At 33.6% G+C, this 19508-nt stretch overlaps 1 protein-coding gene across 1 annotated transcript; it reads right to left on the reverse strand.

Moving 5' to 3' along the window:
- Positions 1 to 4974: 4974 nt before the first annotated feature.
- LOC140448770 (palladin-like) lies at positions 4975 to 9394 on the reverse strand. The gene is made up of 5 exons (XM_072541885.1): positions 9334 to 9394; positions 7344 to 7627; positions 7022 to 7236; positions 6554 to 6686; positions 4975 to 5034 (listed from the first exon to the last, which is right to left on the reverse strand). Exons 1-5 carry the CDS (start codon positions 9392 to 9394, stop codon positions 4975 to 4977), a joined length of 753 nt encoding a protein of 250 aa, XP_072397986.1.
- Positions 9395 to 19508: the final 10114 nt, after the last annotated feature.

Genomic DNA, 19508 nt, shown 5'->3' on the forward strand with positions numbered 1-19508 from the left:
TATGACCCCCTTCTATCTATCGTTTATCTATCTGTCTTTGATCTGTTATTTTCCTATCATCTATATTCTTACCCACCCATAATGAAGCTCCCAAACTGAGTAACGTGGTCTTCGTTAAGTCTTGGTGAACGATCAGCTTTTTATCATCTACTTTTGCTAGCTTTTTCGTTACAGTAGAAGGATATTCAATAAATCTTCTTCGGAATAATCATATTTTAAAAATCTTCAACAAAATAATAGAAAAATACTGACAAGTTTCAAATTTTTATTCGTATTATTTCTTGTAGAGCGACTGCAAGGGTTAAACAAAAACAATAAGTAATTGATGGATTCGACCGTTACTTGATGGAAATTCATTTTATGTAACAATAAAACACTGAAAACTTTGTTTTCAAACTTCCACAAAATTTATTTTAAATTCTTATCACTACAGCTGTTTCGGCTGATTGCCTTTCTCAAGTGATCTGTTTTTGGTATGGGTTTACACTTTGTAGTCTCTAATGAAATAGGTTGAGAAGGGGAGAACTGTTTGTCTCAAGCTGATCATTCAGAATTATATCTGTGTTTTTTAATTTGTTGATTTCCATAGATTCTAACAAAGATAGCTTAAGGCCTTTATTTTGAATGTGGAGAATTTTAAATTCGTCATTAAAAGAATGATTATGATCTAGAAGGTGAAGTGCGTATGTAGAATCTGTTTTTCTATTATTGAAAGCCCTTTTATGTTCTGCTATTCGTTTATTAAAACTTCTACCTGTTTGACCAATGGAAGTTTTTGGGCATTCGTCACACTTAAGTTTCTACACACCACTGTGTAAGTGTTTTTTATGTTGGCTCTTGTTGTTTTTAATATATTTGCCTAGGTTGTTATTTGTTCTGAAAGCTGGTGTTATTCCTTTCTTTTTTATGTGTTTGGCTATTTTTGTTGATATTTTGCCTGTATATGTAATCGAGCAGAAGGTACTGGGTTTTTTCTCTGGTGGTGATGGTTAAAACATCCCATATTCTAACAGTTTTTATATTGGTGGAGATACGTAGACGATGTACTGGTATGTTTCACAGAAACTAACAGGCAACTCGACCAATTTTTATCGTATATTAATTCTCTTCATAGTCATATTGAATTTACAGTAGAAACAGAACAAAATCAATCCATACATTTTTTAGATTTAAAAATTACCAGACTTAAAAACAAACATGATTTCTCCATATTTCATAAACCTACCCATACTGACACGACTATTCACAATTCATCATCCCATCCCACACAACATAAACTGGCAGCCTATCATAGTATGTTACATAGATTAACAGCAATTCCTATGTCAAAATACAATTTTGAGACAGAATTAAATATCATTAAGCAAATAGCAGTAAACAATGGATACAACGAACAAACAATTAATAAAATGTTAAATCAAAAACTACACAAGAAAGACCTAAACTTAGTATTTCCACCACCAGAGAAAAAACCCAGTACCTTCTGCTCGATTACATATACAGGCAAAATATCAACAAAAATAGCCAAACACATAAAAAAGAAAGGAATAACACCAGCTTTCAGAACAAATAACAACCTAGGCAAATATATTAAAAACAACAAGAGCCAACATCAAAAACACTTACACAGTGGTGTGTACAAACTTAAATGTGGCGACTGCCCAAAAACTTACATTGGTCAAACATGTAGAAATTTTAATAAACGAATAGCAGAACATAAAAGGGCTTTCAATAATAGAAAAACAGATTCTACATACGCACTTCACCTTCTAGATCATAATCATTCTTTTATTGACGAATTTAAAATTCTCCACATTCAAAATAAAGGCCTTAAGCTATCTTTGTTAGAATCTATGGAAATCAACAAATTAAAAAACACAGATATAATTCTGAATGATCAGCTTGAGACAAACAGTTCTCCCCTCCTCAACCTATTTCATTAGAGACTATAAAGTGTAAACCCATACCAAAAACAGATCACTTGAGAAAGGCAATCAGCCGAAACAGCTGTAGTGATAAGAATTTAAAATAAATTTTGTGGAAGTTTGAAAACAAAGTTTTCAGTGTTTTATTGTTACAAAAACAATAAGTATTGATTTGTTATTTAATAAATACAAGAGATCATTATTTTTCTCCGTTAATAAGTTAGATGTTTTAGTTACCGTCGAAATATTTGTATATTATCTTACTTTCAAAACCCATTTTAAACACAATGCAATCGTATTAACAACGTTTCAGCTGTGACATATCATTAATAATAATTTAAAAAACGACTGGCAAATTGGACCACATACAGTAGGTATTATAACGGAAATTATTTTTAATATGGATTTTAATAGACACAAATTGTTCATAATTATGTCGAAATCATAAACAGGTCATTACGTACGAATTATTGATAGTTAACGACTAGAAAGAACTCAGTGATTGTTAAATGTAATATCTTTGGTCCTCAAGAAACAGGTGTGTGAGTGTTTATGTATACGATATCAAAATATCTTCTATACATATAGTGATTAATATTTGAGACAGGGAACAGGTTTTTAGTAACTAATAGTGGTTTAAAAATGTGTTTTACAACAAGTTTTCTTTAGCATCCACAGTCAATTTCACATTTTATTTATTGTATACAAGATTTATCTACGTTTATGTCACAAAATTCAATCGAATTATTAAATATAGATCTGGGATAAAAAATTTAAAAAGTGAAAATTAATTATTTTGTGTTATGGTTTTGAATCCAAAACTTACCAGATTTTCGTATAATTGTGACAATAAATGGCGATTGTCAGTATTCAGTTTCGTAATTCATAGCTGACTTTCGGAAAGAGCATTTCAAATATGTAGTTTAAATTGTAACAGTTTCAAAAGTTTTAGAAAATTCATTATTCAAGTACTTTAATTAACTCAAGGATTCTACTGTAATTCCAAATATATCCGTTAGATGAGAACGTTCATTAACTTATCACTCGTCTCGATTTTTAGCGGAAAGGATATAGCGTCTTTCTTTTATCTCTTAAAACGTCAAACCGTTAAGACGTGATTTTGTTTTTGTGGTCTCTTATAGAGGTAAGCCAAAAAAATCCTTTTCCTTTCTATATTTTCAGATAAATATTTATTTTTAGACCCTTATCGTGAGGCTAGAGATGTTAAATATGTTTATTTGACTCGAAGTAATATATTCTAAACTCAGCCCAGTAATTCTTAATGGTATAAAAGGACTCCTAATGAATGGTTTGATCCAATCAAATACTTAGAGGGTAAAAAGAAACAAAGCATAGCCTTTTCTTCCTAAGCACCAGCAGTTGGATAAATCAGGTTGTACCAAATTTCATATTTTTATTCTCTATTGAGCAAGCGAGGAATATTTATGAACTTAAAAAAAAATAGTGAAGTGTCTTAAAATTCTTAGTTAATAAATAACTATATTTCTTTGAATGTGAACGAATTTCGAAATTTGGGATAATACATAAATTCATTCTGAGTTTACCATCATGATATAGAACGTTTGTTTACCTATACGATTTTAAAATTAGTTTTGTATAAACATTTCTCATGGTAACCAAATAATGTAAACATAAGTTGATATTTTAATATCTTTCTGGAATGACGTAACTTTTACAGTAAGATCTTTTAATAATGTTTTTTTATTCATTACTAAGAAATAAAAGTATAGTTTTGTTGTAAAACTTTCTCTAAATTCTTATTTTTTTTCTTCTCGTCCCCCTTCGAGAATAACCAGGGGGTGGTGCCCAGTAATAAATTCTAAAATAATACATAATTTCTATATATGTTTGAAAAACCACGCCCACCTCTCTCCGACAAAGAGCAACTTGGCTTTGAATATAAATTTGTAAGTAATCTACGCTACAAAATCTTACAACAGTTTTTATCTGTGGCACAACCAGGGGGTTTTGGGGGCTAAACCTCCCCTCAGGGCATACGAAGTAAGAAAAACAAAGAATATTGAGAAAATGTAGCTGGTCTTTCACACACGTGACACATTTCACAAAAATCAAAAAATCTTAAAGAGCTTAAATTATAAGCTTTGGCAACAATGCCAGCTGAATACTTACACAGCAACAAAATAAAACATTAAAATTTGAGTTTTTTTTTACTTGTTCGGATAAGTCCAAAAAAAATTGGGCATTTTTGAGGCGTTTTGTCTTAATAAATAGTAACCAAAATTTCAAAAGAGTTGATTAACTGACTGAAATTGGCTGGTATATTCCCCAACAATGGATACTGCATTCTGTAAGTTTTGTGCGTTATTTTCCACTATTGTAGGACAGCAAGAATCAAGCACAGGACAAGTAGTTAATGCACCATTTAGAAAATGAAAGATTGCAAGAGAAGATTTTAAAAAACATTTTAAATTAATTACTATTTAAATAGTAATTAATTTAAAAAAACATTCCGAAAATTTATATCATAAAAAATGTTTAGAGAAAGCGGCTTATTTTTTAGCAACATATACTCGAGAAAATGACAGTATTCAATTATTGCTTAATACAGGAAGAAAATTGTAAATAGAAAAAAGTAGAGAATCCTTCTTAAACCCATTTGGAAGTCTGTTAAAGGTCATCGTGATTTTGGGCCTTTTGATTTTAACGCCCCGTCCCAAAGAGGAGAAGGAAACTTTAGGTCTCTTTTAAAATTCAGAATTGGAACCGTAGAAGGCACCTATATATATTTTTTTAACTGTCCCAAGCAGCAAAATGTGTTAGAACATCAAATTGATCAGAAGCCGAAAGTGGAGAAATTAAAAAGATTGTGTGCAACAAGATGGATTCAAAGACACAACTCAGTTCCTGCAATTATTTCCTTGCTTCGTGTCATCAATAAAGTATTGGATGTTATTACAAAATGAAGTAATAACAAAATAAGACTGATTCTCAGTTGCTGTCGACTGCAATTTGCCAATCTGACTCTCCGTTAAGTCTCTTTGTGGTCAATTCGGTGGTTGAACTCACTTTACCGCTTAGTAAAAGTACCTTCAAACAGAAAATCTAGACCTGCTTTTATCTGTTGAATCTGCATACAAAACGAAAAGATCATTAGAACAGTTAAGACAAAACGCAGATGAAAATTTTACCAATATTTTTGGGCAACTATTAGCTCTTTGCATTGAATTTGTATGTCTCTTTCAAGAATAGTAATCGAACAAAGAGAAATAATGTACCAGCCTCTATGCCAAAAGAATATTACAGAAGATCTGGTTTTATCCTCTTATAGATTATAGGTTTGTGGTACATAGAAATTTTAAAACCATTTAGTATGTGTACAATATATACAATGAGTGTACAATATGACAAGACTATAGGAAAATCGTTTCAAAGCCTAGTAGATTTTTATGGACTTGATGACACAAACAAAAAAATGCTCTTGAAGTTCTTGATATATGTAACAAGAACTTATTTACTCTGGTTTATAATCTACTGCTAATAATGTCCACCTTACCTTTAACAACCTGTAAATGTGAAAGGTCATTTTCATCGCTGAAAGTACTAAATACTTATTTATGAAATTGTACTAGTGAAGAGAGGATAAATGGTTTTGATGTATATCCTTCAGGATACTCAAATATATACAGAAGAGATATTTTCGGCTCTAGAGCAACGCCGTTACCTTAAATTAAACTTAAACCCAAACTTTAAGAACTCAAAATACAGGTGGCATCAAATTTTTTTCGGTATCCAAATCAACCCCCGCCCTGCATTTATTTAGAAATACTTATAGCAATAGCATCGCTAGGAATACTGACTAATTGTTTTTGGCAAAGTAAAAAAATACTAAAGATAAAATTGGTTTTTATTAGTAAGCGATTATTATATAGCTAAAAATTCTAAAGCCTTTGCATATTACTAATAAAACTCCAATAAATATCCCATTAAATAAACTTCTTCTTCTTCTAATGGCGCTACAACCCTTTGTGAGTCTTGGCCTGCTTAACAATGTTCTTCCATTCTGCCCTGTCGAATACTTTCCTTAGCCACTGCCTGATGTTCATGGTTTTAAGATCCCTCTCTACGTCGTCTATCCATCTTTTACGGTGCCTTCCTCTTGTTCTGTTTCCTTGGGGCTTCCATCTCTGGACTACTTTTACAGCTCGATTATCTGGCATTCTTTCTAGATGACCAAGCCAGATTAGTCTTTGTGACTTTACAAATCTTATGATATCTGCGCTCTGCATTACTTCATCCAGCTCGTGGTTCATTTTAAATCTCCACGAACCATCGCTGCATTGGGTTGGTCCAAATATCTTCCTTAGTATTTTGCGCTCAAATATTCTCAGTTGATTTTCATCAGTGGTTGAGAGGTTCCACGTTTCACATCCATATGAGACCACTGGTCTAATATCTAAATAATAACCCATTAAAAAAATTGTACTACTAGCGCATACCAACTCATTTTCAATTTTGTTTACAATTTTGATATTTTTTTTTACTGTAGTAATTACCATATAGATCATATTTTTTTAACTTGGTCACAAAATACCGTTTTTCAATTATTATAAATCAAAAAATTAAATAAAAGTAAGTCAAAAGCTTACCTTTAGGAAGTCTCTTAACCACATTACGTCTGGTTTGGGATCTCCAACTACTTCGCAGAGAATGATGATATTATCGCCTTCAAATGCCTCGGTGGATCTGGGCTTCTTCAAAAATCTTGGTTCTTTCGAATATCTAAAAAAGTACATAATTTAAATTTTAAATTATTACAGCATAAAATAGACTTTAATAATCAAAGCAAGAGATGAGTCGCCAATTGGCAGAAGAAGTATCGGACGACCGCGCAAAAGATGGAGTGAGAACCTTCCATAGAGGTATTCGCCAATGAACAAGCAGAATTGCTTATAAAGGGGAAGAAGAAGAAGAAGGAATAACCAAAATATAATCATATAAAATATTGCGGTGATATACACTGATTACGCATTGGAATCCAGGAAAAGAGAATAATGACGATTATTATGATAAAAAGATAACAAAATCTAGTATTATTATTAATTTTTTGGACTTACGGAATATCTGATTTAATCTTTACTGTTTGGTTCTGTGTATCAGTGGATTTGTCGACAACTTCAACTCTGGCAGTGCTCTGAGCCCGTCCAACTTCATTGCTGCATACACAAGTGTAGAGTCCTGAGTCTTTCTTAAGAATTTTTCCTATTGATAGCAGAACAATTCCGTCGTACGACAGGGTTATCACAAAACGCCTTGACGGACGCAGACGTACCTAAAATATTATTTTAACACAGTAAATTTAAATTTATAACCAAGCAAAAATATTTAAAACATAAAGTATAAACTTATGTTGTAAAAGTAATATGATGATATACCTACCCCATCTTTATACCACGTCAATCCAACTCCAGGGTATGCTTCAACTCTAGCTGATAACCTAAGCTCTTCTCCTTCTTTCACTTTAATTTCTGATGGTTCGACATGGCTGACGAAAACCGGGGTAATGTAGTCTTTGATACCTCTGTCGACGACGAGATTGCAGTGGCACGAGACGGATCCGTGATCATTGTCTGCAGATATGCTGTAGGTTCCAGAATCATCCATGTTGGATTTGATGATCTCCAGCGTTTGGAAGTTATCGTCGGTGAAGAAGGCGTGTCGATCTAGAATAAAGATAAATTAAACTAGAGTTATTTAGTGAAAATGAAATCACCTGTACCTGTATAAATTATTTGAGGAATATGCCAAATGAGGGCTTACAGTAAATTTAAATTTAAAAATTGGAGGAAATACCACAGATCTGAGGATTGAAAACGCAGTCATAAAAGGCTGCAACCAGTATAAATATCTAGGAAGCATCATATCAGCAGATGGCAGAGTTAAGATAGATGTACAAAACCGAATAACCCAAGGGAAAAAATGCATCCGAATACTGAATTCATTACTGTGGTCTAATAAAATAAAGATGCATACCAAACTTCGCGTATACAGAGCAATTGTAGAACCAATTACCACATATGGTGCCGAATGTTGGACGATGACAAAGAATGAACGAGATAAAGTAGACGTTATGGAAATGGATTATCTTAGAAGGTCATGTCGAGTATCGAGAATGGAAAGAATCAGGAATGAGGAAATACGAAACCGTACAGGAATTAGAGATACTCTTTCAGATAGAATACAAGGAAGGCAATTACAATGGTATGGTCACGTGATGAGAATGGAGGAGGAGCGATGGCCAAAGAAAGCCTTAATGTATGTTCCGCCAGAAAGAAGGAAAAGGGGAAGACCACCAAATTCCTGAAGAAGAGAAATTACAAAAACAATGCAATCTAGAGGCTTAGAAGAGGGGGAGATTGGAGAGATAGGAAAAGATGGAGGCTGAAATGCGGGAAGCGGCAATCGCCGTAGGACCCCCGTTATATGATGATGATGATGAAATCACCTGTACGCCAAAATAGACTAGATTTTTAAAAATAATTCTATTCTAGTAAGGCCAGCAACTTACAAGAATAGTTCCATATTTATTCACAGTGCCGGTAAGAAGCCTCGGAATCCATTTGAAAGAAGAGAGTAGACTCGTGGATTTATAAGAAGAATGGATAGATGTATAACATTTATTAGTGTTTTTAATTGGCGCAATTAATAGTATTCTGAAAGAGTCCTTAGAGTACAGTTACTAACTGATTAAATAAATTAAAGCAGTATATCAAGGATATGATAAAGGATCCCGCAACTATGCTTATGGCAAACTGGCTCCGGACAAATTAAACGAAAGTTCATTCAATCAAGTTGCGTAGTTTAAAAATTGCCATTCTCAGTGCGTAGATTAAAAAAGTCAATGGGACTTAGGTCTAAAAAACTATTATTCTGAAGCAACAGCCTTCTGAAGTTATTGAATTCAGATGCTCAGTGTACGTCAATCGCACTTATTGACAGTCAAGTGGACGAAAATACTGATTTATGAAAAAACCGAAACATATTTTCTTGATACATATTTGCACGCTGAATATGAATCAGTAGTTAGAAATAGATGCATCGTATTCTAGTCTCCAAAACACCGCAAAAAAGTATTCAAAAAACTGAACAACAGCGATAGAAGATGTGCTGCTAGAGAGACATAAGAATTTTCACAAATGCTGGACACTTATTCATTATCAGCATAACTGTAGTTCCGCCTTATCTTCAGAAAACTACTGAAGCGACCAGCGTTGCCAGGCCCAAAAAATTTATTACCCCAAATTGTGTTTCAAAAGTTGCCAGATTTTGAACAGAATTCCCCAGATTTATATATTTCAGTTTTTAACAAATCTTCTCCTACATCCATGCAAACCGTGTTGCGCTGTGTGTTGCCTGCTATGTAAGTTACCGATATTATATCCAGCCATAGGAGTTTTCAACGCTTCTTGTTTGTTTTGAGCTTCTATCATATGGCGTATATTAATATTATACACGGATTATATGACATATGATAGAAGCTCGAAACAAATTAGAAGCGTTATAAAGTCTTATTGGTGACAATGACAGGCATAGTAACTGTTTTTGACATTATTAGAGAGTTATCAAATGAGAGAATGAGAATACGGCAACGTTATTTTAGCAATGGATCATGCGCAGTATGAAAATTGAATAACGTAAATGATTTTAACGTTTACGGACTCCGTTCTCCGTTACCGTACGTCGGACAGCGGGTTTGATATACGGTAACTTTAGCAGCGAATCGCACCAATTCGTCAAGACTCGTGACTGGGACATTGAAGTTCCTGTTCTGTAATTTTATTTCAGTGCATTAGTTAACAAGCGTTTTGTGTTTTCTTGGTTAAGCCACATTATATTGCTTAATATACTGTGGTTAAACACCTGCAGGACAAATAAAACATTTTATTATATTTCATTATATTTATCAATTATGAACACGGAAATAGTGAAGAAGACAAAAAGGCAAATATCGTTTTTAAATCACTAAGTCTATTAGGGTATGCTAGACGACGCAACAAAATGCACAGTCCGTCGAGTCCTACAATATGCAATATGTTAGTTATTTAAAGTTGTTCCTTTCGATTGTATCTGGTATCCCTAATAATTGTGCAAACCTTGGAATGTCCTGTTTTTCAAACCGAAAATACTGTTTGGCTTGCTCAGGTTATAAGCTATCAAAATTTAACACATAATGTACAGTTTGTATGTTATCATTTAAAATATGATTTCGTATTAAATCTTCTATAACTTTGTCATTTCCTTCTACTAATATTGTTTGTTCTAAGATGTCTTCCATATTTCTGCAAAATTTGAAACCCAAAATGTACAAAACCAGACAAGATATATATATATATATATCTTGGGTGAAAGAAAACATAAAACAAAAAAAATTATTTATTTTGCTGTCACATACGACATTTGACTGACAGCTGCCAACTATTAACGTGAAGCACCAATTCGACGATTTTATAACTCTAAAATTACATATCCGTTAAAACTTATACCGTAAAAAATAGCGTTTACGTGTCAAAATAACGGAAGGATAAAATTTTACTTGATAACTCTCTATTGACAGTAGGACAGTTATTACATAGAATTACAGGAAATGACAAATGACAATGCCTTATGACTCCTAAGAAGTCTTGATAATTTTATTTGTTTCTTGTACCCGCGATTTATTTGTTTCAGTTACCGCGACCTTATCTTGTCCTTGTAGTACATTTAATATTCACATAATTACTGGACTTTCAAAAATAACTATTTTTTACTAAATTTAATAACATATTTTAGTCAGTTTGATTTCCCCAGATATTAGTCATTTTGAAAATGGTTTTTCCCCAGTCCCCAAAGATTCTTAATTTTCCCCAGTTCTAAGAAAGAATCCCCAGACCTGGCATCCCTGGAAGCGACTTCAAAAAACTTAGGTATAATATAACCACACCGGCAAGTGCTGCTAGAGCGGCAAAAGACATTTCACTGTTTCACGCATGCAGAATATCGGTGGGTGATACTTATTTAATAATGATTAATATATTAAACAAATTGTGTTTTTTGCTTGGTAAAAAATTCTTCTAATAATTAATTTTATCTGATTCATTCATATTGGCAATTCAGACATATATTATACATTTTAAAGTAGACGACTTTAAAATGGTATTGCCAATATTTTTGAACTGGGACGACTTTATTGCAAGATAGTTAATTCAATTACAACTTTAACTTAAGAATATCTGTCAGAAAAAAATCATAGCATAAGATTTATCTTTAAAAAGACAACCGCATGCAATGATGATAGTAGAATTCTCCTGTTACTAATGCCATAGTAAATCAAAAGGACAAAAACTCTGATTTTATATATATATATATATATATATATATATATATATATATATATATATATATTATATATGTATATGTATATATAAATATATATATATATATATATATATATATATATATATATATATATATATATATATATATATATATATATATATTAAATAATTTATTTCCAATACAACTGATTTAAATGAAGACGAAATTATTCCCACGTCGAAAACATATCACACAATGACACTAATTATCAACGGTAAGATAAGAACCGGGATTATAGTGTTTTTGACAATTACTTATGAACATTTTAATCACGTTTTGTATATGTGTCAGTTTGTGGGTTTGTTTACGGTACCCCAAAGTACCTTTTTTATGAAAATGCATCCAGTTAATTATTTATATAACAAAACTGTCAAAATGACAATATATGAAAAATTCCGTTAAGATCTCATATATATTAAAATTTGAAATTTGGTTAAGTAAATGGATAAAATAGCAACAGAAAATCTCATTTTGTTGCAGTTTTTATGAATAATACGACTTTTGATCCAAAATACAACAACAATGATGATAATTTTGATGAAAAATGTACATTCAATTTTTTAGATAATGCTCCCCTCGATGTCTGGGAAACTGATTTTAATCAACGATGGAACTATAAATCTAATTAATATAATATAACTCAATGGTTACTGGCAAAAGCCATTGTACGACAACACTTGCCCCTTACCAACCCGACCTGAGGCAGCGTGGTAAGGTATGCCTCGCGACCCCTTATGAATCATTGAAATAAGGGAGGCTGCACCGTAATTGGAAACGGTTGATAAAGCTGCACATGATGATGATGATGATATATATATATATATATATATATATATAATATTTTAAAACGTAAATTATTTATCCTCGATATGTTATTGACTTATTAACAGTGGTATTTTCTTTCTTTTGATTACCTCTTTCAATATGGGTATGATGAACCTACTGCATTCTACCGAGGAATTTTCGACGCAATTGGATTCAGTTAACCCTTTCGCCACTGCGGGGGACTTAAGTTCCCGGCCACTAGTTCATGTTTACTGATGGATGTAAATATAATCGCTTTTACGTACAAATAAATATTTCAGTAATTTATAGTCTACTCTCGTCAATCGGCAACACTGGTGTCATCACATGATTGAATTTCCTAACCTAACATCGATGTATTGTGGCAGGCACGTGCATGGTTGTCTGAGTTATTATTTATGAAATTGCAAGAACCCGTTGCTTATTTTAGTTAAAACTAAGGAATAAATCGTGCACACGATAGTACTATTACAAGTAAGTAAAATACAATAAACAGTAATTACAATGTAAGATGTTTTAGTAAACAATAATCCAGTGGGATCGTTTGATCCCTAGAGTAACTTTATATTTGATCAAAATTACCCATGAGTAATAAACTTTTCTCTTTCAGATATGAGACGAAACCGGCCTCTTAGTGAAAAAGGGTTAGAAGAGGCTATAAATAATATGACTGACTCAGAAGAAGAACCATTTTCAGGATCTGATGAGTCTGACTATATTCCTGGAGACAGAGAAGATGGAAGTGAAGGAGGAGTTCAAATGAGCGACGAAGAGGAGGACGGTGATAGCAGTACTGAAGAAGCAGATATAAGCAGCGATGATGAACGCGATTCAATGTACGAAGAAAACGGTAATAATGGGTGTGGTGAAGCTATTGACTGAGTCCCAATGTAAACACGCATGTTGTAACTTGGAAAATACCTTCGAAAAATTTTATACCTAGAAGAAAATGGCCTAAGGAAACGAAAGGTGTCAATCTTTTAGAATTCAATGGACAGTGTTATGAGCTAGATATGTTTTTTAAAATTATTTCCTAGAAGCTTGTTTACACATATTGCTGATAGTACTAATAAACCTATTAAAAAGAAAAAAGAATTTGGAACTTAACTGCGAGAAGACCGACATGTATGAAATTATGATAGTACTTGGCTGCACTCTTGTGATGTCCTATAACAGGGTGCCGAGTTTGTGAAAAATTTTACATATCTAGGTTCACTAGTTACCGCAGATAACAATTTTAGTGAAGGTGTTAAGAGAAGAATACATATCGCTAATAAAACATATAATGGACTAATTAAACATCTAAGATCTAACTACATCACAAGAAAAACCAAATGCAAAATATACAAGACCCTGATAAAACCGGTCCTTGTATATGGATCAGAGACATAGACACTGTCGAAAAGCGATGAGAAATTATTGGGTACGTTTGAAAGAAAAATCCTTAGACACATATATAAGGGGGTGAAAGAAAATAACATATGGCGCAGAATATATAATTTTGAACTATACACAGCATACAATGAACCCAAGGTCATAACATCCATAAAGATTGGACGTCTGCGCTGGATGGGCCATGTTGAACGGATGTTGGAGACTGAAACACCAAAGCATACAATGAGGCAAACACCAGTAGGGAGAAGGTCAAAGGGAAGACCCAAGCTTATATACATTGAACAAGTGGAACAAGATCTGAAAACACTTAAGATTACCAACTAGAAAAACAAAGCAACGAACAGAACAGAATGGCGGAAAATCCTAGAACAAGCCAGGACCCAGAAAGGGTTGTCGAGCTACTTATGATGATGATATACATACTTCGTTTAAATTAATTATTCTGATTATAAAACTGAATAGTTTTAGTCACTTAGATGTAAAACTAAATTTAGTGGTGAAAGGGTTAACATAATTGGAGCCGGTTATGAGGAACAATTATAATAAAAAATAAAATTGGAATAAAAGCAATTAAAAAAATCTTCGGAACCAACCAAATACAGCTAGCCTAGCCGTATTTTGTTAGTTGTAAAGTTAGTGGTTAGTTAAATATAGAGAAACTTTTCAAATCAGTTAAGGTTGTACGATTATTCTGCAGTAAATATAGTAAAAGGCGTGTTAATAAGATTAATATTTCACTTTCTAAGAGCACTTGTAAACATTCTTCCTTTTGTAAACCAGTGTAGAAACGAATTGTTAGTTCCAAAGTCTATTTCAGTGTTTATCGAATAATACTGACTAAAATATAATTAGCTAAATTTACATTTTTATAACCTTTACTTACCATCTTCTTTAATTTGTTTTCCATCGTGGTACCATTTCACATTGGGACTTGGATAACCAATAATCTGGCAAGTCAATCTAACTGGATAGCTGATTTCGATTCTTCGGTCCCTCAATCTCATTGTGAATTGTGGAGGTAGTGGATCAGTGCTGTTGAAATTATTTATTCCCCTAGAAAAAAAGAAATCAAAAACTACTTAATCATAGGTAAAAAGTTATTATTATATTTGAGGTGTTCAAAGGTTAAAAAAAAAGCATTTTAGTGGTATTATAGGCAGACGTAGATGTTTTATTTTTTGTATTTAAAGCCTTGAAGATCAGGCTGCGACTCAATTGAACCAAAGTTTGTCTTTAACAAACCCTACAAAATTGAAACAAGACAGTGTATGGAGACAAACGTGGCAAATGCCTATTGCATATACACCGATGGCTCCCAAATGAAAGAAGGCTCAGGATGCGGGATATACTCCAGATCACTAAACCTAAGAATAAAGTGGGGTATGGGCAAAAATGCCAGCGTAGTTCAGACAGAACTGACTGGTATCTCCATAGCCGCAAAAGGGATAACCCAAAAAGGTATAGCAGGGAAAACTATAATGATCTGCACAGATAGCAGACATCACATCAGGTTTAGTAATGGAGTGTCACGAGTCACTAACTCATGCTTCGGATGGTAATACCATCATCCTGAGGTGGGTTAAAGGACACAATAGGAATAAAGGCAACCGCATTGCTGACCAATTATCTAGGAAGGCGGCAGGCCTAAGACTCTTAGGACCTGGGGATCTTTTTGGTTGGTCAACTACAACAATCGCGGAAATTGTCAAATGTCACTCCCATACGCAAACCGTAAAAAGATGGGAAGAAGGGAAAGGATGTAAACTTGCCAAGGTAACACTAAGTAACCTTGAAGAGTCAACAACAAAGAAGTACTTGGGAATGACCAGGAAAAATCTACGTTTGGCAGTTGGTTTTTTAACTGGTCATTAAGCAAACACCTCCACACACTGGGGATAGCAGACACACCTCTATGTAGCAAGTGTGAACGAGAAAACGAAACTATAGAGCATGTCCTATGTGAATGCCCAGAGTTATCGTTAATACGAGAGTACGCGTTCGGCGAGTCCTGGCCCACACCTGCCCACATAAGAGAGATGTCTCCTGGTGACTTGTCCACCTTCCTAGAAATGGCAGGATGGACAATGAGCTAAGGGTGACAGCTCCTTGGGAGGATGCACAATGGGCCAATTGTGGCCTAAGTGCTGTGAAACTTAACTCGTCCTCCCTACTCTACAGATACAGATACAGCCTTGAAGATTCGCTTCTTCATTTGGCCCTCAAATTGGCCTTTTTTGTCATTATTTATTATGTGTTGTCATTTTATTCTGCTTTTATTATTTGGAGCACTATTTATACTCTTTAATACATCTATCTATAAAACTAAATGTTTTAAAAGACAGAAAGAGATATAACGTGGCCTTACATAAGGACCAACAAGTGACAAAGAGGTTAGAGAATGAGATTAACGCAAGATTAGAGAAAGATAACTTAATGTCTGATACATTGGAAGAAGAATGGAGTAAAATCGAAACATCAATGACAGAAGCAGCTATTGTTTGCTTAGACAATACAGGAGCGAAGAGAGAAGAAGACTGGTTCGACTGGTTACCTTAAAATTGATACACAATAACAGTTACGAACAAAACCTAGGGCTCCACGTGCTCTTCATTGATTTTAAACAGGCGTATGACTCTATCGATCGGGAAAAGTTGTATAAAGCTCTACAAAATTTAGGAATATCAAAAAAGTTGATAAAATTATTAAAAATCTCGCTAACAAGTACAAACAATAGAGTGGTCATAGAAGGAAGTATGTTAAATCTGTTTTCGGTTACAAGGGGATTAAGACAAGGGGACCCACTTTCTACTGATCTATTTAACTTTGTCTTGGAGGCAATAACGAGAGAAAGTAAGATCCAAATTACAAGTATCATTTTCCACTATAAACAGCAATGTATAGCATACACAGGTGATGTAGTCCTCTTAACAAGAACAAAAAAAGAACTTGAACACATGTGAAAGAACACTCAGCTTTTCGAAGTTTCCTTTGTTTTTCTAGAAGCCGCCTATTATAAATGAGTCTTACAGTAGCTAATTGGTTTACTGTACATCATAGCAAATATAATTCCCCATGTGGACTGCCTCTGGCCAATACAGCACTTTATACGATTTATTTATCTCCCATTTTGTCCAGTTCGATTATTGTTTCAATAAGCTATGCTTTTAATAAATTTAAGATGATATAAAAGTAAACTGAACCTTTAGATTTATTTATTAAATATTTACTTACAATCTTAATCCAGAATCGGCAAGAAGAATTTTAGGATCTTTGACCACCGCAAGCCTAGCGAACGTAGACACTCTTCCGATTTTATTTATAGACTCGCACATATATCTTCCAGAATCACTTTCCTGAAGGTTCGTTATCACTAACCGACAAATACTACCTTCTTGAGATATTTGATATCGCTGGTCTTCTTGTGGATATATTTCTTGTGAATCCTTTAACCAGCGCACAGTTGGTATTGGCTCTCCTTGTACCTAAACCAAGAACTTGATTTAATAATAATAATAACAAGAACAAGTTTGGAAGATGACTCCAAATAAGGAATCGAAAGGTTGATGCAGTCAACGTAAGCCCAGCTTAACTTATTAAAGTATCGTTATATTAGCATTAACCACAAATATATGTATCGTGTATTAATTTGAACATACTTCACATTCCAAAGTAACTTCCGTTCCAAGTAGTGCCTTCAACTGTCCAGGTAGAACTTTGGTAAATTCTGGTAAGCTGGTTGGTTTACCTAAAGTGAGAACTCCGCTTTGTACACTCTCGCCCCATCCATATCTAAGATGTAAAAGTAAAATTTAGTGCAATGTAGAGCAATCATAATCAGAAAATAAATAATATTATACAGTGAAACCTGTGTAGAATGGAAACGACGGTATATCACTATATCAATATCAATAATAGCAACTTCGGCAAAATTTTAATCAATCATACACCGGATTGCGTATTAGGAAGGGTTATGCAGGTTAACTTAAATTTTTCTTTTAAAAATTATCCTCAATATGAATGTAAACAGATTATTATCTTTTTTCCTACTTATTTCCAGGATCTATATTGGTAGACTATTATAAAAGGGGACAAATATATTTAATGAGGACTAACACTTTCTGTTTGTTGAAAAACGCTTCCTTTACCCTTTCTTTTGTTTATGCTTTAAGGAATTACAACAATACATACCTGTTCCTGGGAGTAACTCTAAACTGGTACTCCGTCTCTGCCTTCAAATTGAATATATCAAAAGATGTTAAAGGTGTGACTCCAGCCTCAGTCCATCGAGCTCCTTCTGCTCCTCTAGTCCACATCTCAACCCGGTAAGCAAGCACTGGAATACTGGTCGTCTGGACTGGCTTGTCCCACGAGAGGCATAGCCAGTTTCTTCCCGATTCCACGACAACAGGTGGACCAGGAATCGGACTGGGAACATCTATATTATTGTAGATTTTAAATATTAGTATTTAGTTTACACTTTGTTATATAAGATTATATAAGTTATATAAGTTAGTTTTTTCGATTATTGACATGTTAGAAAAAAATAATTTATAAAATATTGGATTGTATCATCCTTACTTAAGTTTTTTTAACTACGATTAATGATGAACTATCAAAGTTATTGTATTTTTTTAATCTCTTCCAAAAAATATTGAAATATGGCGGTTTTTTAGCAGATACTGTTTTCCCGGGGTAAGTTTGCCCATGTCAGGGTAACTTTGCTCAATTATTAAAAAAAGTTTCATTTTAATTTACCTATGAATTACAAATTACCCTGTACAAAACGCGCGTCTCCGTTTTACTTGTTGCCTATTGACAAAGTCTCCCCACGTGCAGCATCGACTTGTTCTTCCATTTACATGTCTACAGCGAGTCGAGAGGGTAGTGGCGTAAAATTCGGTGTGTCCAACGTATAAAATTTGGTGTGTGTACAAAGTTGTGCTAATATTATTATTAAAATTATCTCGCAAGTAAGTATTTGTGTATGCGTGTTTACTGTTTATTAACTTTATCACTAAATTGTGACTTATAAATGAACAAATGATAAAATTGTCTTTTTGTAACCTAATTTTACAAATTATCAGGTGATTCGGAGTAACTTAGCTCCAAAAAAGTGGCGCAAAGTTACCCCGAAATATATATTATGTTTAATATATATTTTTGTTACAGATATGCCTAGAACACCTAAAAGAGTACTAGGATCACGGCGCTATGCTGACTATACACAAGAATCTCTACAAGAGTGTTTAATTGAAATAAGAAGAGGTGAAATCGCGCACAAAAGGAAAATATAAGATTCCAAGAAGGACCATTTTAAATAAACTGAAAGGGAAACATTCCAAAACACCAGGGAGGCAAAACGTATTTACGCCCGGCGAAGAAAACCACTTTGTCAATTGCCTGATTTATATGAGAGAGTATGGGTTCCCTATTAACGCAAGGGAGTTGAGAAACATTATCAAACATTATTTAAATCGTTGTGGAAAAAATGTCAAAATTTTCAAGGATAACTTCCCTGGAGATAATTGGATCAAAAAATTTATGGCCAGACATCCTGAAATTTCCCCACGTTTTGCAGAAAATTTTAAATGTGTACGAGCAGGAGTTGATGAAAACATATTGAGAAGCTTTTTCAAAAATCTGGTAGTGGAGTTAGACGGCGTTCCTCCAACAAATATATGGAATTGTGATGAAACCAATTTCACTGATGATCCCGGTAACAAGAAAATCATTATCAAGAGAGGTTGCAAGTATCCAGAACTAATTAGAAACACTTCAAATACCTCTGTGTCCATTATGTTCTGTGGAAACGGCGAAGGTGAACTTTTATCGCCCTATGTTGTTTACCGGGCAGCTAAAATGTGGACTACTTGGGCTGAGAATGGACCAAAAGGATGCCGTTCAGGACGGCCCAGGACGCTAGCAGCCCAGGACGATTAGATGCCCATATTTTTGTAGATTGGCTTAAATTTTAGTTGGTACCTAGGTTTA

The sequence above is a fragment of the Diabrotica undecimpunctata genome, chromosome 8, assembly GCF_040954645.1.
Source record: "Diabrotica undecimpunctata isolate CICGRU chromosome 8, icDiaUnde3, whole genome shotgun sequence".
In the NCBI taxonomy this organism is placed as follows: domain Eukaryota; kingdom Metazoa; phylum Arthropoda; class Insecta; order Coleoptera; family Chrysomelidae; genus Diabrotica; species Diabrotica undecimpunctata.